This window comes from Caretta caretta, chromosome 7, assembly GCF_965140235.1.
Source record: "Caretta caretta isolate rCarCar2 chromosome 7, rCarCar1.hap1, whole genome shotgun sequence".
In the NCBI taxonomy this organism is placed as follows: domain Eukaryota; kingdom Metazoa; phylum Chordata; order Testudines; family Cheloniidae; genus Caretta; species Caretta caretta.
In genome coordinates this window covers 5,843,446-5,867,282 of record NC_134212.1, presented here as the reverse complement: position 1 = coordinate 5,867,282, position 23,837 = coordinate 5,843,446, and the positions used below count along the sequence as shown (strand labels likewise).

At 41.3% G+C, this 23,837-nt stretch overlaps 1 protein-coding gene across 7 annotated transcripts in view; it reads right to left on the bottom strand.

Moving 5' to 3' along the window:
* Positions 1-2,788: 2,788 nt before the first annotated feature.
* The window catches only part of ATXN7 (ataxin 7), a 134,107-nt gene continuing 113,058 nt past the window's right edge, over positions 2,789-23,837 (bottom strand). For all 7 annotated transcript variants that reach the window (XM_075130218.1, XM_048859098.2, XM_048859096.2 and 4 more), the window contains 8 exons: positions 20,215-20,464; positions 18,555-18,817; positions 17,769-17,851; positions 14,207-14,472; positions 12,536-12,734; positions 11,286-11,407; positions 9,090-10,029; positions 2,789-6,683 (listed from right to left, as the gene is read on the bottom strand). In XM_075130218.1, coding sequence (XP_074986319.1) covers positions 6,666-6,683; positions 9,090-10,029; positions 11,286-11,407; positions 12,536-12,734; positions 14,207-14,472; positions 17,769-17,851; positions 18,555-18,817; positions 20,215-20,464 — 2,141 coding nt within the window. In that variant the 3' untranslated portion in view covers positions 2,789-6,665. The remainder of the gene's footprint in view (positions 6,684-9,089; positions 10,030-11,285; positions 11,408-12,535; positions 12,735-14,206; positions 14,473-17,768; positions 17,852-18,554; positions 18,818-20,214; positions 20,465-23,837) is intronic.

Sequence of the window (23,837 nt, the reverse complement as noted above, 5' to 3'; positions counted from 1 at the left end):
GGGTGACAGTCCAACACGATATCTACATCCATAGGTATCCCCCCAGAAGGAAGTTTTCAGCCCTCCTCTGAGCCCCTGTGGGCTGCACACCCTTGCCTCAGGGAGGACAATCTCTCTATTCCCCCCTTCTCTCCAGGAGGGTGGGAGATAGGGTCTGTGCCCCCTTCATGGTTGGTTGATAGGAAAGACTGGGTCCAATCCAGGGGTCTATCAGTAGCAGCAATACCAAGCATCCAGCAGGGCTCTGAGGCTGTTCCCTGGGCCACTTCCTAACACAGTCCCAGAGCCAATCCAAGGGGAGGGTTCCTTAAGGATAAGCTAGTCACTCCTCTGGGACCTGAGGTTGCTGCTGCATGCAGACCCCTGCAGCAAGGGCTCCTGCTGTACCCTTACTCAAGAGATCTCAGGTTAGATCCCCCTATCCTATCTGCTATTTGGTCCCCCTTACTGAGCTGTCTGGCTCTCCTTTGAACTCCTCAAGATAGACCTTGAGCCCTGAATTGCTCCTTAACCGTATCTATGTACCCCATCCCGGGGGTTCCATCCTACATGCTTTGGGCACCCTAGGAAGCTCCTCATGGGACACCTCATCCACTGTAGCCTACCAAGATTTAGGCAAGCAGAAGTTAAGATACACAAGAGAGACATCATCACCCCCCCGCCCCCCGCACTTCAGTACATCGTGGGAAGTGGCACCATATTGGATGGTGCCTGTCCTGCGTTTGATGCACCCTGCTTATGGGGAGCTTTGAGGCATCTTCTTTTCTCTCTTAAGAGCAGACATTTAGATAGCAACACTTTCATACACTAGTCACCCATCAATTTCCAGGGTACGTGAGGGATGATGCCCATAATCCTATCTTTAAAAAGTAAAATAAAATGCCAAGATAACCTTCTGTGAACTGAATGCAGCTGCCAAAGCAGCCTCTTGCTGTCTGCAGCCAGCCTGAAACAGTAGCTGAGTCGCAAACTCCCCCGTCTTGCGAACATCTCATGGGCCAGCCATCTCTAAAGCCCAGTGATGAAACTTCAGTATCAACATTAACTACTGTCTTGCTGATTATCTTCGCCTATAGAAGGGAGTGGAGCCTATGGGGAGGTGACAACTGGAAATACCTACCGGAAAGGAAACGCAGAGGGAAGAAGAGAGGAGAAACTGAGACAGGGAAAAAGGTGAGAAGCAGAAAGGAGACGGTGGAAGGAAGAGACACAAAGGTTAGAGGTAGTGGTGGGTACTAAAGGACTGTGTATTTTCTCACTGAATGCTACTGAGCGGGACTCAAAGGCAATAATAAATAATGGGAACAACACAAGGAGCAAATTCTACACTTAACCTTTGAGCAAACATCCTGTTGCCCCTAAGGGGAGAATCATTGTGGCCTGAGGGGAGCCTGAAGCCTTCACTGTATAACCCACAGATCATCACTTAAAATAGAACGTGGACCTTCCCAAATGAATGTCCCTTCCCTGGCCGGTTCGAGCTTAGCACGCCAGCTAACATTTGCATTTTGTAAGCAAGCGATTTGTAAGTTGGAAGGAATCTGAAACGACAAACTCCAGCAACGAGTTCCAAAGAATGTCATCAGAAACATTTAACTTTTCAACTGCTAGATGGATGAACTGGTGACTTGCCAGAAAATAAAATCTTTACCTTGGAGCTGGTGTAATTTTGGTTATAAAGAGCTGTTTTGTGTCTAAGAGAGGGCCAATTCACCTGAGCAACTCAATGCATCCTTTGTCCTAAGAGTCACTACTGAAGCCTACATAATAAACTGCGAACAAAACATTTAAAAAATACCAAAGTGGGAACCCTCCTTCCCAAACACAAAGGGATAGCTTTTGTGTCAGATACTCCTTTTAAAAGAAAAGTTGGAAAAAATTCTTCCTTTTGTGCTATAAAAATGACAGACACCATTACTGCTACTTAATGGAACCATGAAGCACCACATTACTAACGAGACTTTGACCAAAACTTAAGCCCCAGTCCTGCAAACTGACCCATGTGGGTGGACCAGCCCCACAGGTCTCCATCTGAGTCCATCCACTGATCAGCTTGCAGGATCAGGGCTTTAGATATTGAGTGGGATACGGAACTGCTCACTCAGGCAAATTCTCATCACCATCAATGGGAGATTTGCCTGAACAAGGAGTGCCAGATCCTATTTCGGAGGCCATTTCTATTGATTAATGTTCTATGAATTAGGTATGCTGATAAAATCAGTTCTGTCACACAATATTCCATGCCTGAAGTGAAGTGATGAACTATATTCTGGTAACCCTACGCCCTGGTATCTTTCTGTATTTTTTCATGGCAGAAACGTATTTTTAAAATAAAGGAATATTGTTCAACACACTGCATTTTGTATTTCAAAACAGAAATATTAAAAAGCTTCTTCCAATCATTCTACTTACACTCCATAAAATAAGAATCTTAAATAATCAAACTTTCTGGGAACCGGGAAAAGTACTTAGACTCTTCTCAGGAATATACCAAAACAAACAAGGTTGTACTTTTTAAAGGATCAGATGCTACCAGCCTCATGTACACGAGGGTAAGGGCTGGCAGAATCTGACCCAAAGTAATTCTCTGAAATTAGTTCACTGAGGCATCAATATGGATGTCTGCCTTCAATGCTAAATTGTTTTGCTTTGTACTATAATGAAGCAGAAACATATAATGTATTTCATGCAACCAACCTCATTTATTGAAAAATCCTAATTGTATTGCCTTGGTTAGTAACATCTGTTTGTTCAACAAACTAATTCTTTTCATGAAGCAAAGCACACCTTTTTCTTATAAATAGTATAAATTATTTTATTTACAGAAACTTGTTACAAAACAAATAGACTATATATTTATTTTTCTTTTAAATATCCAAAGTAATTTTTCTATCCCATGACATTTGTTCATGTACTATACAGCAGCCAACACAAAGTTCAGCTGATCAGATGCTCTTGATTATGTATACAAATTATCAAACTATTCACACGTTTTACACAGGAGATTGCTTTTTAGAACCAGGCTCAACACTGAGCAAGATACTTTCGAGGCCTACATTCACTTTGACATTATGTAGTGCTCATTTTAAAATTTTCTTTAAAACATAAAATATTTCACACAAAATGTAAAAATGATTTTCTGCTCAACAGTGAAAAGTTAAGAATTTTTCAAGCCCGATTCCCTCCCCCAGGACAGGATGAGTGACAGACAACAGAGATTCCTTGGCAAGAGAACTCTTAGAGGAAGACAACTGCCTTAGAAATGACATTTGAAAATCACACATTTTTTTAAATGGTTTTAAGAGGTACTTATCTGTTTTTTTTGTTTTTTGTTTTTTTTTCTGGAATACAAAATAGTTTAAACATTCTCTTTTTCTAAACTAGATCGTTTACGAATGAATAACCAAAAAAAGGAGACAGTTCTGTAAATTTCCGTTTGAAAAAAGTATGTAACCCTTGGCATTATTTTGAGATGCATTATTAATGGGCTTGTTTCAAAACAAGTTATTCTATTTAAAATGCTTTACAAAAATCACCAGCATCAGTCATTTTTGTTTTTTGAACCCCTTCTAATTAAAATTTTAGAAATATATAGGTGGAAAAAGCAAGCTCCAAAATTTCAACTGAACATTCAAGTCTTTTAAGGAGAAGCTGTCTAAACAGTCCAAGCTTAAAACTAGTTATATCAGGCACTTTCAGTTTTTCCATTAGTTTTAAACCACATGAGACCCATACAAATGCGCACGCACACACTCACACACACAAACACACATCCTAAAAAAAGAGAAGCAGAGTGTCACTTAACTAAATGTAGTCTTCCGGGAATCAGACAACTGATTAGCAATGCCATCTAGACCATTTAGGCCCTGATCCTGCAATCAGATTCTTGCGGCGGACCTCTGCATGGATCCAATTGCAGGATCTTGGCGTTAGTTTGTATGTATCCACTCCCAAGACACTAAAAGGGACACAAATTTCACAAAACAAAGGCATCCCTTAATTTGCAAAGTAGGCATGTTACTATTAGCTTGGCAGTGAACCACTTCAAATTATAAAAAAGGTATTTGCTATTTTTAATTAATTAATAAATAAATACTAGATGATCTCAATTGTACCAAAACTGGATATAAGAAAAAAAGACCTGTGCAAAAATACATATTTAAATATGTACAATCAATTAACAAAATATGTCTTCTGAAATAGGGATACTTCAATATTTATAATAGAACAAGAAATTCCAAAATAAAGATACAAAAGTAGGTTTTTTGTATAATTCTTTGTTCATCATTGCAGCAATATTTTAGGTTAAGAAAACTGCAGGAGTCCTAAGGAGAAGTTGGAAAGCCTATAAAAATTGTCTCTCTTAAATTACTACGAAAAACTGTCTAGAAAGAACCCAGCCACTACAAATTCAATTTTGCAAGGTAAATTAATTTTAAGCTTCCTTAATTATTTACAGTAAGAATTATGAGAGACAATAAAAGCTTCAGGAACAGTGTTCTGTTTAGAACCAAGATCTAACCTGTAATATTTAAGCAGGTCTGTACTCAAGGGCAGACGAAATTTAAGATGGCCTCACTTCCTCGTCCCAATAGATTAAAACTACGAGCCCTGATGCAGATGTAGTTAAAACCCAGCCCTACATGAAGCACCGTGATTAAATACTAACTTTCAAATGTCTGCATGGTTTTGAATGAGCTTTGACTTTCCATTATGCTTTCAGATCAACATAATCTTTACACAACTAAAGATGTTCCATCACTTAAAGCCACAAAGGTTGATTAATATACATTTCTATTTGCCTGAAATGTAAGTCTTTCCAACCAAATTGCACTTGTGACTGAAACACGTAAGAGTGAATGCTTGGCACCACTGACTTCCATGGCGCCAGAATTTCACACCCACTGTGCAGGAAACAATCTTTTCAGTTGGACATCGTATTACATCTTCAGCTTTTTGTTCCTGAAATACAGTTAGTTTATGTTTGCATAATAAACGTCTGAAGTGTTTTTTCTTGCTGACCTTTTGTATAAGCTCAAACCTAAAGTGTCTGCATAGAGGCTTGCTGTTGTTTTGCGGTACATCATAATTCTGCAGCAAGTTCCTGTTAACTCGGAAACGTGAACAGGTAACCAACCAAGCACCTGCTGCTCTTAGTGGCTTGAGAATCCCTGATGTACGATGCGCCACCAAAATGGGGAGAAGGCGGCTGGACTGTGTGAATAATTTGATAGGCTCAGATTGTCTGATCTCAGCAATATCTGGTGCCCCTTTAAGGCAAAAGAGTATATTCTTGATTTAGAAATTGTTTTCCTTTACTTCACCCCTTAATGAAGGTTCAAGTAAAGTCTCAAAATTCACTGTTAAAAAGCTTACTGAAAATATCCAAATCAATGATATTGTAATAATGCAAAAGCCCTTTAAAGGATTTCATTTTTGAGATGTTTTAAAACAAGATAAAATCTCTCATGAAAACTGACTGTCTGGACTGTAACATAGTATAGTCCCCTTTATTCAGAAAACATCTGTATCTGAGAAAAAGATGATAGTAACCCATCCAGGTGCACTTAAAGCTGGACTCAGTTGCTAACTAGCATCTAGTACAGCATTCTGAAATATTTTATTGTGGGTAGCTGAAAGCATGACAAGTGTTAATGATTTGATTACAAGAACAAGGCATAAACTAACTGAAAATCTTTCAGAAAAATCTTTAAATATTTAGTTTTAAAAGGGCTGTTTTTACAGACCGGAAGGTACAACCAACCTAAATCAACTAGTAGAGTTCTTCTTTAAAGTAACAAAGGCTTCTGGTATACAGTATAGGTCAAAAAATATGTTCTTTGGGAATAGTTTAGGTTATTTGCCTTTGTTGATCTGATACTTTTGCATTCGGATTTCCTTCATCAAAAGGAATTAACAATTTTTACCTTCTTTTGCAATAGAATCTTATTCAAAATAATAATTGCTTTTCCATCAGGCAAGTACAACATTATTTTTGTATTTGTTTTTCGAACAATGGCCTCAAACAAGTTTTTAAAACGTTTTGAAACTCCTGACAGCTTCTTATCCCAAATTACTTGCAAAAGGCTGGGCAAAACACAGACTATTTAGTTTCTGAATTGTGCTATTTTTGTGTTCCATGAAAGGAACACTGCTATAAAAACACTAAAGCCATATTCCCTTCTTGAGGGCTTCTTTTCAATATGCCTAACACATTGTACCCCCGCTGCAGGGGTTCTTTCAATTGACAGTGCCTATTGGGTGGCTAATAACCTACAAAAGACACCATCAGCATAAAGAGTCCACAGTAATGGTTGTCCCCAAACATTCTTTTGCCAGCCAATCTATGTCAGATAGTGGCAAGATGATGTACTCCTGTAGACAAAATCTCACAGATTTGTAGCAAGCAGTCCAGACCACTGTTAACACTGGTAAGAGCAATTATGTGGCTGAACTTCATCCAGTGTCCATTTATAATATTCACTGCTACAGACATGGCTTCAGGGAAATTCCTTGTTTGAATCACAGTCCAGTAGATTTCCACACCTGAGGACCATGGGAAGCTGGGATAACTCAAAGGCATCTTGGAGTCCAGAATTCCAGATGGAGGTTTTGCTTATAGTGAACGTTGTCCAGTTCTTTTCTCACCACGGTATATTCAGCTATCAAGGACGTGCCTTTGGCTTTCAAACAAAAAAGAAAGCTGTGTAAGCAAGCATGTCGTAATAGATATAGTAAAGGCCACATCAGGCAGGACCTTTCTGGACAGCAAGAGAACACGTCAGAGGGAGTTACAAGGCACCAGGTAGCATTATTAACAGCCAGTCGGCTTGTTTGCATCTGGAATTCTAAAGTTTCTGCCTTCCCAAGTAATTGTGCTCTCCAATTACACTCCGAAATGGCTAACTGGTATCGTAGTCATGACAACAACAATCAGAAGCACTAAGGTGTGGCTTTCCTCATTTCTTAAACGTATACATTCAATTTCATTATTTCAGAAGTAGCTTTTTCCCCCATTAGGTTGCTCAGTTAAATGAAAACTGTCAGGAAGTACCAAAAGTGAAAGTTCTTAGAGCAATGATGGCTGAGCCGTATTATCCATAGATAGGCATTTCTTCTTCCTATACAGTATGTACACTAGTCAGCGTACAACAGCAATGATAGACCTGTTCTTTGGAGGAGAGTGAAAATTCAGAGACCTGTCCAAGATGGTATCATAAACATACAGCTAAGGGTAGCATAAAATCTCTCCTTTACCTGTAAGTAGTTAAGAAGCTCAAATAATCTGGTTGGCACCCGACCAAAAGGACCAATAAGGGAAGAAGATCCTTTCAAATCTGTGGGGGGAGGTTTTGTTTGTGCTTTCTTTGTTGTTCTCTCTTGGACAGAGAGGGACCAGGGCAGGAAAAAAACATCTCCTAAAATCCTACCTGAAATAAGCATCTAAGATTACAAACATTGTAAGTAATAGCAAGGAAATGCGTTAGATTATCTTTTGTTTTAGCTTGTGAATTTTCCCTATGCTAAGAGGGAGGTTTATTCCTGCTTTTTGTAACTTTGCAGTTGAGCCTAGAGGGGAATCCTCTGTGTTTTAAATCTTATTACCCTGTAAAATTACCTTCCATCCTGATTTTACAGAGGTGCTTCTAGAACCTGATGGGTTTTTAGTGTCCTAAAAACCCAAGGGTCTGGTCTGTGCTCACTTAGTTAACCTATTGGTTGGTATATTATTCTCAAGCCTCCCCAGGAAGGGGGGTGAATGGGCTTGGGGGGATATTTTGGGGAAATAGGAACTCCAAGTGGTCCTTTTCCTGAATCTTTGTCTAAATCACTTGGTGGTGGCAGCAGAATCCATCCAAGGACAAGGAAAGGATTTGTGCCTTGGGGAAGCTTTTAACTTAAGCTGGTAGAAATAAGCTTAGGGGGTCTTTCATGTGGGTCCCCACATCTGTACCCCAGAGTTCAGAGTGGGGAGGGAACCGTGACAGATGGGCCTTTGTGAGTTCCTAACACTTCAGTTATATGAACTTCCACAGCAGCGTGGAAAAAAAGCAAAGAGGTAGGGATTTGTAGGATTGGTGGAAATAGAAAGACATCATCAATATTTAAACACAGTAGAAAACATACCATGGGGAACAATCTTACAATGTCAGGGATCCGGATGATCTAAAATATTCTCCAGATCTAGCTTCTCTGAATCTATTTTTTCCCTTTAAATAGTCTCTTTTCCTTCAAGTGATCTTCCAACCTATTTCTCATAGTTTAGGAAAAACAGCGGTATCTGATTTTTTCTGTTATTTCCCATTCCTCTCCTCATGACCCCACTATGCTCGGCAAAATAATTTTTAAACAACACATTCATTTCAATGTTGTTCTATTTTGGGAAGTAACTATAACAATAGGACCCTACTTACTCACAAGATCTGATCCCTTTGTGTTTTCCTTGTAATTTCTGCTGGTTTTAAATGAGCAAAAGTAATTTTTAACTACTCTTTCTCCTGTTAATACTGCACAGCCAGTCAATACAGCTCTGGGGGAGGGGGCTGTGTTTTACTGCAGCTGAGTTACAATCAAAATGGGTAACTATGTTCTGATTGCAGAATGCTTATTGTTGTGGATATGGAAGTCAGAAAGATTCCAGGCTGACTTTCAGATACGTGGCTTATTTCGCAAGGCTGACACTCAGGAAAAATATTTTTACTTGTGAAGTGAGTGAATTTCATCTGGGAGTTATTAGGTAATAATTATGGCACCATTATGCCACTTTTATAACGCAACTTTTCAGAGTAAAACCACACTTTCAAAAAGATGTAATAATCCGACAGCAAGAGATTCACATTGAAAAATATTTAAAAAGTGAACTGGAAAATAGATATCCACCTTTCACTAACAGAGTGTCTAGAATTAGTTAGTCAACCTAAAATACTGTAACAGGACACGACCTAGCTGTTGTAGGGGTCCCTTCTGGCCTTAAAGTCTCTGACTATGACCAATATAACCACGTACAGTCACCAGTGGAAGTCTATAGATTCTAAAGCTAATCTGTCAAGCTTACGTCAGTGAAATATCTTCAATACAAAATGTCATACCTGATGAAGAAGAGAATTGTTCATCAGTCCCTGTGTTCCTGTGATTGCACTGGTGTGTTTTGCATGAACATTGTTCACCGATGGCAATTTGGCAACCTTGTTTGATTTGCTGCTGTTTATGCTGCTTGAACCAGGTGAGCACTTTCTTTTCTTTCCTATGAATTTGTCCAGGGAAGTGTGTGCATGTGAAAAACTGCTGTGTGAATTTACAGTCAGTTCACTGGACTGATGAACAAATGGCCCTAAGGAAAGAGTGGAATCGCTACTGTTCATCATCACACTCATTCTTTTTATCGATTCTGCAGGGCTTCCAGTAGGAGGGCCCCTCCCTGATTGGTCATGTTTGAGGCTAACAGAGTTAGCTTTGCTAGTCATACAATTGAGGCCAACACTGTGCGACGAAGATGGCAGAGATGAATGATAAGAGGTCCCAGAGTTGACCACACAGTTTTTCCGAAAGGACTCTGTGGAATGAGACGAAGGTGCTAGCAGCGCAGAACTGGTTTTACGCTTCTTTCCTGAGCCACCGCTGCTGCTGTTGCTGCTGGTGCTGTTACAGTTGGCACTGCTAGCAGGGGATTCCTTAGGTTTAAAAGACTTGCTGGGTTTCAATTTCTGAGGTTTGCTGGGCACAGGTGAAGGTACGGAGGAAAGCACTGTAGGTGTTGAAGGGGACGAAGACACTTGTCTTGATTGCATACTGCAGACAGGGTCCACTGCACCCAGATTAGAAGGATTGGCATTTAGTGTAGTTCCGTGTGATGGGACCGGTTTACTATGAAGAGACGTACAGGAAGGAGAAACCAGTGTTGGTGATGACATAACCGTGGTGGGTAAAAGGAAACCTGCAGCAGTGACACCATATTGTGACGCAGGCATCGAGTTTGTCCAATGCGGAGCACGAACAGACGCAGCGTTGCTAGATGCTGGGGGAATTTTCCTAGGAAAGAAAAAGAAGAAACAGTTAGTGTTCTTTGTGCACGGACATCAGTGACTAGACTGAAACTGTCCTGCATTAGAATAATTCTGTTTGCATTTGTTCAGTGCAAAAATACTAACCTTATCAAACCCTAAAACATTTTGATAAATTAACCCAACTACATTGCAAACAAGTAAAGCACTGCTTAGTAACCCTATTCCTTTGGTGGATGTATACGTGGTTATTTATCTGTAACTGGAGTTCCCTAAATATTACTGTCTGCTTTTCCGGGTGAGATTTCAAAAGTGCTCAGCGTTGGCCTAACTCTGCTTCTCCTGAAATCACTGAGAGTTTTACAGTTGACTTCTACGCCACGTTCCCTCTGCCTCCTAGATCCTGAGCCCTGGAAAGGCAACAAGTCGCTAGGGGCATAGTGCCTTGAAGCAGTGACCTCGGAATTACAGACAGGACAGTTCTCCGCTGACGCCAAGAGGGCTGTGTAGCGAGGTGAAGAGCAGGACCACCTGTTCTGAGGGGAGGTGCCCCAGGAGCCTTTCTGACCCCAGGAGGAGAGGAAAGCGAATAGAGAAAAAGACCCTAAAAGACCTGCTCTCAGTGCAACCAGCTTTAGTGACTTGGCTGAAGCCAGCACCATCACTGGCTCTGGGATAGCTTGAGCAGTGGGAGACGACGACTAAATGGGACCTGGATCCAATCCAACCAAACGGCACTCAAACCGAACGCCCCAATTAAACAATCCAAGCGCTCGTGACACTCCTGCTCCCAAGTCCCCCACAACGGATACCGAACACCCTCTACAGCAGCGTTTGAGAACGAACCATAATTAGGATTTGAGGCACTAGACTTTTAGAAACTGCTCGACAGATTTCATTTCCATTTCCAACAGGAAAGCACAAGTTGTCAGCTGTCATATTGCTTTAAAAAGGTTCCAGCCACACTCAGCTCAGCCCAAGAATACAAAGACAGGAGATCTGTGGCTACAGTTTTATGAAAAGTAAAGAATATAGTCTCCTGGTGAGTGTAACTCAATCCCCTCCTATTCTCCAGATGACAGTTTAAATGGAGCTATTGCTCACATTTACAGTGTTATTGGGAGGTGCTAATTTAAAAGGAGGTGATAAGAAGGTTTAGTTTATTCTTAAAATGTCTTAAATGAATTATTATTACAACAGGAAAGCCATTTTTCTCTCAAGCGTTATCTATTTGTACAATCGCAAGAATAATAATTTTAAAAAAACCCTTTCATTTCTACTCACTTCCACATCTGTGAATTAAGATGCTTGTCCACCATGAAGTTAAGTGCACATCGGATATGGTTCCACCGCTTATCAAAAACGTAATAACCTCTTCCAATTTGCCGGCTACCAAATGTGCAAAACTGAAAATACAGATTTTATTTTGGTGTTTTCTAATTTTAATAACAACTCTCTAAACAATAAATTAACGCACTTAATTACAAACCAATAATATACAGGAAAAGTCTAAGGACCTAAGATAGCAAACGTACATTAGGACTTTGATCCTTATGGCCCAAAAAGTATGTTCAGTATATATTCCCAAATAGCTCAGGCCCAACTGGCAAGGAGGACCATCTTTCTCTCTCTGAGATGCTGCCACCTTTAATAGGAGTCACCTTGATTAGAGAGAGAGGGAAAGTGGTAGATTTTTTTTTCCTGAGGGGCCATTAGGTTTGCAACCTATTCCCATACTTGCTCTGACATTCAGGCCATACTGTAAGCTGTATGTGAGAGGGGCCTGTGGTTTATGGGGAAGCTTCTTTTGCACTGAGGCCGAGTCTTGTTGGGAGACAGCTGCTGGTTTTTAGGTGAACTGGCTTTTTTAATTTTCTCGAAGTCAATGAGGATAAGATATACATTATATATAGGACAAGATGTACATTACATATCTAAATAAATATGTTAGCTCTCTATAAGAAATTGCTTGCAGTCATTTAAAATCTGTTTTTAAATGATTCCACTAAAAGAAAGATCTAGGAGTTAAATTACATCACATGCCCAAATATTTTAGTGAATTTTTTTTTTTTTTTTTTGCTTTTGGAAATGAAAGTATGCCACACGTACCAACTGCTGCCAAGATTTTCACATGCAGCCAGGTTACTGCAAGCCATTATTTTTATGCAAAACTAAGGCTAGCCTCGTGATTTAAAAACAGATAGAATACTGAAAGTGTTATTACACCATACCACTATTTTGCATGTACTGGTTTCACAGCTACCCTTTTCTCAAAACATTTCAGAAAGTTTCCACTTCCACCTCCAATATTTGTGGCATTTTGATTTCTCTTATGTTACTGTGGAGATATCTCAGAATGTGTTCTCATAGCACATTTACTCTGACAATTATGATTAAACCCTTCCTGCCTATTCTGTAACAAACACATTTTCCTGTGGCATGAGAACATTTTAGCAAACCCACCAAAAAATACACTGAAAAGCCATAATCAATTTGTTCACAAATTCAGAACCAGTAAAGGATGTACAACATACAGCGGCGGGCTGAGGATGATGACCTGAATAACGACAATCCAGTTTTTCAACATGTTCCTCTTTTTCATCACACTCTCCCTCATCACTGGATAAACGAGATGCTGGCTCAGCTGCAGGCAACGGAGGGTGTGGAGATTCATGGACCGAAAGAGAGTCACTAGGGGCATTTCCGCTGTACTGGGTTGGACAGCCTGGAGGCCTGGACAAGTAAATACACGGAAAAGGTATTACTGAACAAAGGCTACATTAGCAGGAATTACTTATTATGCCTGGAATTTTTTGCTTGTATAGAAAGGTGCTTTTTTTTCAAAACCAGGTTTTCCACGTTTTCCTTTCTGTCATAATACCAGTATCTCAGAATTCTTTTAACAGTTACGTCACACAACTCTCCAGGAAAAGGAGGAATCATATCCATTTTGCAGATAGGCACACTGAGAGACAGAAAGATTAAAGGTTTCAGAGTAGCAGCCGTGTTAGTCTGTATCCGCAAAAAGAACAGGAGGACTTGGGGCACCTTAGAGACTAACACATTTATCTGAGCATAAGCTTTCGTGAGCTACAGCTCACTTCATCGGATGCATCAGATGAAGTGAGCTGTAGCTCACGAAAGCTTATGCTCAGATAAATGTGTTAGTTTCTAAGGTGCCCCAAGTCCTCCTGTTCTTTTTTAGAAAGGTTAAAGTGGCTTTTCAAGGCCACTCAGCAAGTAAGTAACAGAGCCAGAAATAAAACCAGTAGTCTAGTCCCAACTCCCAGTCCCCAACCACTTCCACCAGCCAGTCCCAACCACTCCATTTGCGGTCGTCCCTTCTTTTTCTCCACTCCAGAAACTGCTGGGTATTTTTAAAAGCTCATTAAACAAAGATATTGCCTTCACACCATCCTGACTTACTGCTATACTGGATCCAGAGGCACTGCTAAACTGGATGCCTTAAATTAATTTACTGTTGCAACAACTTCTTCATTTTGCATTCACTTCCTTCTCCTCTGTACTCCTAAATCCCCCCATTTCTATTTATCCATGTCCACCTTGCTGGAGCACCAACACTGAATAGCTGCTATAGAATGGAGCTTCTGGTTTTCATTTACTCAAGCCAGCATTTACCTCCCTGGGCCACCCATCATGGCCTCATGTTAGAAGGGCAGGAGATACAGCTCACCTAAGACTAAGGAAGGCTATGTCTACACTACGGGGCAGTGTAGACATAGCCCAGGAGTCGGCAAGCTATGGCACACAGGCGGATTTTCAGTGGCACTCACACTGCCCGGGTCCTGGCCACTGGTCCGGGGGGCTCTGCCTTTTAATTTTAAGTGAAGCTTCTTAAATATTTTAAAAACCTGATTTACTTTACATACAACAATAGTTTAGTTACGTATTATAGACTTATAGAAAGAGACCTTCTAAAAATGTTAAAATGTCTGACTGGCACGCGAAACCTTAAATTAGAGTGAATAAATGAAGACTCGGCACACCACTTCCGAAAGGCTGCCGACCCCTGACATAGCCTAAGATCCAGTGTGGAATTTTTGAGCGAGCAATCACCAGGCACAGAGCAAGAGCCCCTGAGTTGCGAATGAATCTGCATTTCCCACATGGTAGCACTCATTGCCACCAACCCATCAGGTTGCTCCCCAGACTTCACACTTGATGGATAAACAGATTTCACTTACCTTGGAAGACTGGGGGGGTGAGGTTTGGGTTTATTAGGTACTAAAGGCTTTGATTCTGTAGGAATAAGTCCATGAGAATTTTGGTGCAGCTCCTGGGAAGTTTTAGAAGGTGAGGGATGTGGTTCCCTGAGTGGGGGCATCTGCTGATGATGATCCGAATGTCGAAGCAATTCCTTTTCCCTGGTTTTGCTTTTGTGCTCAGCTAATAACAAATCAAATCGTTTTCTTCGACCCTGTACAGCCCTCCGCTGGGTTAAGGAATGTGTCTGCAAATCAAAGCATCAAACGTTAATCCAAGGCAATTTCATTTGCAGAAATTAAACACTCAAGACAGATATAAAACAATTCTAGAAGGGAGGAACTAAAGCAAGGGATGGCTTTTACAAGAAACATAAAGATGGCCTAATGGGTGTTTATATTCCTATTTGATAAGCCAATAATAATTAAAGTCAATCCTCTTTAAGAAGTAAAAACGGTCAAAGGTCTCATAAGACCTTTGAGTTTGATATTCAAGCCTTTTTCAAAGTCTCACATTCATTACTAATACAAGAATGCTTCCTGACCATTTATTTCAAATCATGAAGCACAGCACATGATTTTCTCGTAAGAGAAACGTACCAATTTTTTATGTTTATTTGTGGGACTGTTGAGCATAAGATGTAAAACAGACTTTTAAATAAAGGGTACTAAACTTAATAACCTTGTAAATGTATTTGCTTTTGCAAACTAGTGTATTCCCGGACACCTACTGTATGGTAATGGATATTAAAACCACAAAGAAACACAGCAGAATCAACAATTACAACTCCAAAAAAGCAACAAAATTCAGAGATTAAGGCGATACTATATCGGGTTGACCCACTCCTGAAAGATCCTGAACACCCAGTGGACTTAAATACATGGAGCGCAAAATCTACATGCAGTAGGATAAAAGATTGTTTCCCTTGTTTACGTGTGCTAAATTCATTCCCAAGGCCTTATTTTCACACAGTTCGAGGGGCTCAATAATTTTTATTTATTGTGGAAGTAAACAAGCCTATTTTCCACCTTACTATTAAGATCTGAAAAGATATGAAAACAATTTTTTTAGGGGTAAGCAGAGTGGAAGGAATTTCTATGGGATGCTTGTATTTTCTTTAAAGCTTTTAGTTTATTTCCCTACTGTTTACAATCCTCTCTTAGAAGCTTGACACTTTTTACTTTTCCTTTGGGAGAACAACAGCTTTGCCCCCTGTGTTTTCAAGGAGGCATTACTTTCAAGTTTTCTTCCTTGTCGTTAATATCGGTTATGTCTACACTTGTTCCAGAGGTGGTTTGTTTGTTAGGTAGCTGGTGGTCCCGGTGCTGTGCAGCAGCATAGCTAAATATTTCAAGATCACACATGATTCTTGTCTTTACTTTCTGTAACTTCTCAGGGACAAGTGATCACTTTTGTTCAAACTGATGTTTAGAGCCAGAGTTCACCAGACTGTAACTTTTTAAAAGATGTTTTGTGTACAGAGTTTGACCTACTAGACAGAGACTCTTTAGATAAGGACTTCTCAGAAAAAGAGTTGAAGCAATATCAAACTACAGTCCACAGAGGCAGCAGCGTTCGGGTTGATACAGCCACCTTCTAAAATCTGCTACAGACTTAGTTGTCCTGTGGGAAACATTTTGCTTTGTCTAGGTCTCACATAAAGCAGTGACTATATTTTTTAATTTCTTTGTGATGGGTGGATTTTTTAAAATTAATCTTTATAGCCAAAGAGACATTCCCCAACAACAGGTTTCAGAGTAGCAGCCGTGTTAGTCTGTATTCGCAAAAAGAACAGGAGTACTTGTGGCACCTTAGAGACGAACCAATTTATTTGAGCATGAGCTTTCGTGAGCTACAGCATCCGATGAAGTGAGCTGCAGCTCACGAAAGCTCATGCTCAAATAAATTGGTTCGTCTCTAAGGTGCCACAAGTACTCCTGTTCTTTATTCCCCAATAAGAACATCTAACAATTTGAAGATGGGTAAAATTGAGGTCTGAATACTTCTACAAGAGGCAGAGGTGAAAGTAAGCCGGTATGCCCCAGTATGGCATTCCGGTAAGAGCCGGTGTGCCGTACCGGGACCGACTTTCCCAGACGGCAATTTAAAACCCCGGGGTAGCGGCGGCAGGACTGCGGTGGGGATTTAAAGGGCCCCGGAGCTCCAGCCGCCGCTACCGCCCCGGCCCTTTAAATCTCCACCTAAGCCCTGCTGCGAAGCCCTGGGGTAGGGGCGGCGGGGCTCTGCAGGGGACTTAAAGGGCCGGGGCTGTAGCGGCTGCTGGAGCCCCACGCCCTTTAAATCCCCGCCTGAACTCTGCTGCCCGAGCCCTGGGGTAGCAGCGGCAGGGCTCTGGCAGTGATTTAAAGGGCCCCGGAGCTCCAGCCACCACTACCGCCCCGGCCCTTTAAATCCCCGCCAGAGCCCTGCTGCCGAAGCCCTGGGGTAGCAGGGGTGGGGCTCCAGAGTGGATTTAAAGGGCTGGGGCGGTAGCGGCGGCTGGAGCCCCGGGGCCCTTTAAATCCCCGACAGAGACCGGCCACCGCGACCCCAGGACTCGGGCAGCAGGGCTCCAGCAGGGATTTAAAGGGCTCGGGGCTCCGGCAGCTGCTACCACAGCGGAGCCCCAGGCCCTTTAAACCTCTGCCAGAGCCCCGAGCCCCGGGGTAGCGGTGGCAGCCGGGGGCCCCCAGGGCTCCTCAGCGATTTAAAGGGTCCGGGGCTCCACTGCGGTAGCGGCAGCTGGAGCCCTGGGCCCTTTAAATTGCCCCCGAGCCCCGGGGTTCCCAGCCCCCTCTGCAGCTGGTAGCTCGGGGGTGATTTAAAGGTCCCCGGGCTCCCAGCCACCACTACTGCAGCTGGAGCCCCGGGCCCTTTAAATCAAGATTTAAAGGGCCCAGGGATTCAAGACCCTGCCTCTTCCGGTTGAGGCCACGCCCCCTGCTCAGGACTCCAGCATAACGGTAAATCCTCTAACTTACTTTCACCCCTGACAAGAGGTAAGTTTCCGGTGTCAACCATTTTTTTTAAAAAGGCAGTCCTACAATATGTATTTACAGTAGAACTGTGTGAATAGTTGAATTTAAAGGTTGGCCCTAAACAAATATTTTGAATTACTTGGCAAATTGAAAAAACTTAAAATAAATAAATATCCCTCCCCGCATGAAACCTTCTGTCTGATCCCAAATGAAACATTACATATTCAAGACTTTTTTTTAAACCTGGTCTGGTTTATAGTGGAAAAGTCATCAGACCCTACTTATATATGTTAACAGTGACATTATTAATTGTACACATCCTCAGACTTTTTTAACAACAATTTTTATACATTAGCATCATGTAATTAAAACTTAGGAAAAATATTTTTTCCCCCACCAGAACTAAGATTTTTACCAGTCTCCATCACAGTTTTATCAGAGGATACCATTTTCAGTGGATATCACTGAAGTTTAGCAGTGAGCTGAACGATGTTCAGTTTTCTGTCATGATGCGCAGAAAATTCAAACTTTACTTCATACATTTATTAGGAGGAATGTGTCCTACCTTGCATGTCAAAGACCTAGTACAGGGTTTCTTGGTTTCCACATCAATGACGCCACAGTATATATCAGGATCAAACTCTCTCTCTAGCAAATGCACACAAATATACCATTATTGTAAAATCAGAGAGATTAAAAAAACATTTTTTGAAAATATTGGTCAGAATTTTAATCATAAAATATATAACTGAACCTGTTCTCAAGACACATGCGTTTAATACTAAATATTAGAAACTGCTGAATTTTAAAAACATTTCCTTTTTTTCTTGTTTCTGACTGGTTGAAATTTAGGCCCAAATCCTGCAGCAGGATCTATGCAGACAGACATTTATGACTGTGTCAAGTCTCACAGCAGAATCAAATTCTTCACAGCAAAGGAACATGTATTCATGTAAAAATAACAACCGACTTAAAAGGGCACTATATCAGTTTGAATAGTGATGTCTGAATTTTTTAATTTAACATAAGTAACACCCAAAATTACTGTAACTGAAAGATTAGAGAAAACCATTTTCCTGTGTTTCAGTTTACTTTGTGTAAGCCATTCAGTTTCCTCTGTATGGGTGGGTCTTTCACACAGCAACAGAAAGACATTTACAGGAATAAGAAAATGCAACTGTAAACCCCCCAACATTGAGGCACTCCAAGGCAGGTATAATACCGGAAGTCAACTTTCTGCACTGTAATTAAAATCTATCGACTACCTGTTTAAAAGAATGTTTTTGATTATATTTATATCTTCATACACTACAACTACTATTAATATAGCAAACAATATGTTTTAAATTACCTGACAATCTTTTATGTAAGAATTTCCTATTATTTGTACTATCTTCTGGTTTCTTTTCCAAAAATGGAGGCACAGAGAGAAGACCTTTACCATTCAGTATCTGTCCAGGGGAAGGCAAAGGTGGCTTTGGTATTGAGGGACAATTAAGGCCAGTCTTTATTGAGGAACTCACAGTAGTAGAACAAGTTGGACCAACAGCAGTTTTCAGTAGTGCACCATCTATCTTTGGATGAATCTTTTCCACTTTGACAGATGGAGTCATGCTGTAGTTAGTGGGAAATAAAGGAAAAGACCATTTGCAAATAACTGTAGTACCCCATGGTCATGATTATCAAAGCTACCGAATAAGTGCTCCATTACTCGAAAATATTCTGAATTGTTCTATTCAAAACAAAAACATAGGTAATAATAATTCCCATTTTAAATTGGTTGGTCTCTAAGGTGCCACAAGTACTCCTTTTCTTTTTGCGAATACAGACTAACACGGCTGTTACTCTGAAACCTTTATTTTATATATATTTTTTGCTACTTTCTGATGTCCACAATAAGATGAAAATCAATCCTTTCCTGCTCTCTTTACACTGTCTCCTCAGAAACATTGCTACAGCATCAGCAAGGAACTGAGGATGTGTGGTTTAGCAACACAGACAAATGTACATTACACAGTTATAGTGTATTGCACAAACAGCTGGGATGGCCCAATTTTGGCAGAAGACCCAGTGCAAGATGCCCTGTTCTGGGGACAGCAAATTATGGTGCGAGTACAGCAATCAGATGTGTGCAGGTCAACCCTTATGACCGTGTGTGAAGTACCACACAAGTCTGGATCAGACCACGCACATCAGATTATAGGATCTGGACCTATTTTGGAATGGTCTTCACTGAGAAAGATTCAAGCTGCACCTACATAGGATTTCTCCTGGAGCAATGCTGTTGGTTTGCCTATGCTGTAGACCAGTGGTCTCCAACCTTTTTATGCCCAAGATCACTTTTTGAATTTATGGGCAACCCAGGATCTACCCTGCCCCTTTCCCAAGGCCCCGCCCCACTCACTCCATCCCCCCCTCTCTCCGTCACTCGCTCTCCCCCACCCTGACTCACTTTCAGCTGGCTGGGTAGGGGTTTGGGAGGGGGTGTGGGATCTGGGCTGGGGCCAAGGGATTTGCAGTGTGGGAGGAGGCTCTGGGCTGAGCCTGGGGAAGGGGCTGGGGTGCAGAAGGCTCCGTGCGCTGCCCCTCTCTGCAAGCACCACCCTGAAGCTCCCACTGTCTACAGCTCCCTGTTCCCGGCCAATGGGAGCAGCGGGAGTGGTGCTTGCAGGCAGGGGCAGCAGGAGACACCCCACCCTTGGGGCTGCACTGGCCACTTCCAGGAGTGGCGTGGGGTCAGGGCAGGCAGAGAGCCTGCCTTAGTGGCAGCCCCGCTCCCCCACTGGAGATCGCGATCGACTGGGAGATCCTCTAAGATCGACCAGTCAATTGTGATCAACCAGTTGCTGATCACTGCTCTGCACAGATCTCCTTTAGAGCCTTCCCAACAGATCACTGCATTTCATCTTTCATGACCAAACACACAAAATACTTAAAACTGTTACAAATCTTTGCACCAGCTTCTGTGCAACTGAAAACATTTCAATTGATTCTCAAAAGAATATACTCACATTTTATCGTGGGGAACTTTGCTATGTACCGGATGCATTAACCTATTGTTTCCACTGATCTGCAGCTTGTCTTTGGGTGATTTCAACAACTTGGAATTGGATGATGACGCACTAGTGCCTCCACTGGATGAGCGATTGCTCCCACTTCCACTGCTACCTTTGCTCTTTGAAGACAAAGATGAAAAGAGGGAAAATACTGAAGAGGAGGGAGGGGTCAAAGGTGGCTTGCTGGAGGAGCTGTGTCTTCTTTCTGAAAGGAAAACGAGTGTTTGTAAATCTCAGAGTAAACACAGAAACAATTCCAAAGTACCTACTTCATCATCTGCTCCATTAAAATTGTTCCTTTACTGGTCCGGGGGTGCCCTACCCCACACAAGCCCTATAGGGTTCCACACATCACAACCATGGAGTACTGAGACTCCCTTCAATGCTGCTCCCCAATCAGTCACTGGAATGACTTTTAACTTGGTGAAGTTCACTCCTCCACCAACAATGCTTAGCTGAACAAGCTGCCTTTTAAAAAATACTTCCATGTGCCTCTCAATCCACGGAGCACAAGACTCGGAATCAGATCCAGGTCTCCAACATAGGAAAGCACAGAACTATCACTAGGCCAGCCAAGCTTAACTCTCACATTTCATCAAGAATTATCAAATGTTTTGTTCTAATGCCTCCTAACGGTCAAAACAGTAATAGGGTGAAAGAACTTTCACACTAATCTTTTGCCACTGCAGGCTAAGCAGTCTCACAGTCCAGTTTGCACCCCAGGGACCCCACCACACTCACTCTCTGGTCTATTAAATTAGTTCCCAGCAATAAAGCAATTTAGAAAGCCAAAAAAAAAAACAAAAAACCCACCTCTTACATCTGGAACACCATTAAGACACTTCTAGATTTATACTGTAATTTTCCTGGGAGCAATTCTCCTCCCCTTTCATAATCTGACCAGACCAGTTACGGCAGAAATCTATCTTACAGTATCAGACCTCAGTGACTCAACGCATTCATAGGAAAAATAGTTATCCAGGTGCGTTCTTTGTTTTTTAACCGTGAAAAAGACACCTGAATTGCTGAACTGAGAGCAGGCAGGTTCCCATAATGTACATTTCAGAAAAGAAATGACTGAGTTTATGGAGTTACATTTAATAAAAGGATAGCCATGCCATTAACATAAACAAATGTTTAGATATATTTCATTTCAAATTTATAGCCTGTAGATTTTAAATATGTATATGTGATTACAGTTAATTGCTGAGTTCCACTGCCTACACATCTCACAACTACATGGGATATCCAGTTCCACCTGCATACAAACCTGGCAATAAGCCATTCACTCACCTAATATCTGCGTAACCCAAACTCCCTGTGGTTCCTAGATAACACATATAGACAGCTATCCTACAGGCATGTCTGTGTCTCCACCAACTGGCCAAGTGCAGCATACCAGACCACAGAACTAGGGTGCATGTGTGGAGCATGAACAGGCACTTGCTTGTTGTTAGTAATAATGTTTCTTCTCAGCCGATACTGTTAACATTGCTTAAGGCCAACCATTTGGCTATTCCAATCTCAGAAATGGCCACAGGGCTATGACAAAACCTAATTAAACTGGCAGGAAGCTTGCCCATCAAGTTGTGACAAAATTGCAATGAACTCTGTCACCTGTTGGGTATATGTAATGATCATGTCCCCCACTCCATACATCCTGCATGATGGCCCATCAGGCACAGGGGAACGTGCAATACTTTGCTGAGATTCTGCTAATTCAATCCAGGAAAAAAATTCCTTCCCATCCCTAAATATGTCACTCTGTGCCCAATCAGGACCCCAGTTACAGGTTGAAGCCATCCACAGAAGGTCACCAACCCTGTGCCAATCTAGCCAGCAACAGCATTGCCACCCCCAACTCTCAGCAAGAGCGTCAGGGAGAAGTAACCATGGAGAAGCGAGTCAACCTCTCCCCACTAGGGCAAGAAAGGTGGGGGGAGCACCAGACTGAGGCCAGCAAACTCGATCCCCAAGCATTTGGGAGCAAGAATTTTAAACATGTTCCTGGATGCTGAACTAAGGTATTTATAACTGAGGAGATGAACAGATTAGATCAGGAAACTAGAGTCATGAAATGGGGTCTGTAACTGACTCACTGAGTGACTCTCAACAAGTCCCTTATGCTCTGTACCTCTGCTTATCTCTCTGTGAAATGGGTATAATTATTGCCAGCACCTTTCAAGGATATTGTTTGTAAAGAGCTCTGAGATCCTCAGATAACATTTTCCACAGTAATATAAAATAATTGCAGTAACTATCACCACTTTTTCTTTAAAATACCCGATTTAAAATGATACAAGAAATCTTCTATGATGTCCAATATTAACCACTTAACATATTTACAAAACTAGACATTGTACAAGAGAGTTTCAAGCAAAGCATATTAGCATCTTATATCCTAGTAAATGGATGCACTTCTAATATGACAAACCGTTTATTGCCAAATGTCTTTTTATAGTAATGGCAAGAATCCCTGGGTAGCTTTGATAAGTTACTATTTGAAGGCTATTAGTTCAGTGAAGTTTTATGATGCAGCTAGGCTCCATACATAAACCATGACAGGATCGCTGTGTGAATTACTGAGATAAATTAGTCAATATCCCCCAAACTACTGTATATTTAGCAAATTCAAAGTCCAAATACCTGTCACAGTTAAAAATAGTTTTTGATAATGTCATAGGTCACCAATGTGATCTATTTTTAACTTAATTTAATTTATTTAAAATAAGAGAAGGGTGTTACTTCATTTAAGTGTGTTCGGAAAAGAAAAAAGGATTAGGATAAAAACGGAGGTTATCATCTTGCAAATCATCATTAGTGTTAAACTGTGTAAAATACCAGTGTTATCAATTAATCCAAAGGATATGAATACTGTCTTTTTCTAGTGAGGGCTGTTCAATTAGCCCTGGATTAAGGTTGGACTAAAAGATGGCCAGACTATACTGTTGTTTGTCTTGGTATCATAGAAGGAAAGCCAGTCTTCGTGCAAGTAAAATAATACAAAAAGAAAAACCCTTTTAACTGGTGATAATTAAAGAACCGACCTAGGGGGCTGAGACTGTTACTCAAACATCAGGGTTACAAACCATACGGCACAAACCCATGTTGTGATCAATATTTTTAAAACGGTGACCTGAATCAGCGTGTTTTCTTTTGTGCAGACCCTGAAAACTTTTGTCCCTTCATGGGGATATCTTGATTTTGCAGACTAGATATTTATACTAATATGCAGGTTCTTCACTAACTCAATGGCATTGTGATATTCCCAATAGCCACAATAACTTCAAGCTCTAGACTGCCTGCACACTTGGAATTTTAGGGAATTTCCACAGCATTGGTCTAGCACCAACGGAGCTTTCCAGCTGCTGCAAATGGTGAGCACTAGAGTAGGCCAACCACCAACATTTTACCACTGTCCATTAAAATGAGCTATGCTAATGGTATACACACGGTTGAACAAATCCCCAACCAGATCCAACAGGTGAGGATCTAGCCTCCTGTACAGAGCCAAGGGCCTAATCACCAGAATTAGAACTCTTCTTTGCCTTGATGCCTACAAAAAAACCTGACAACAG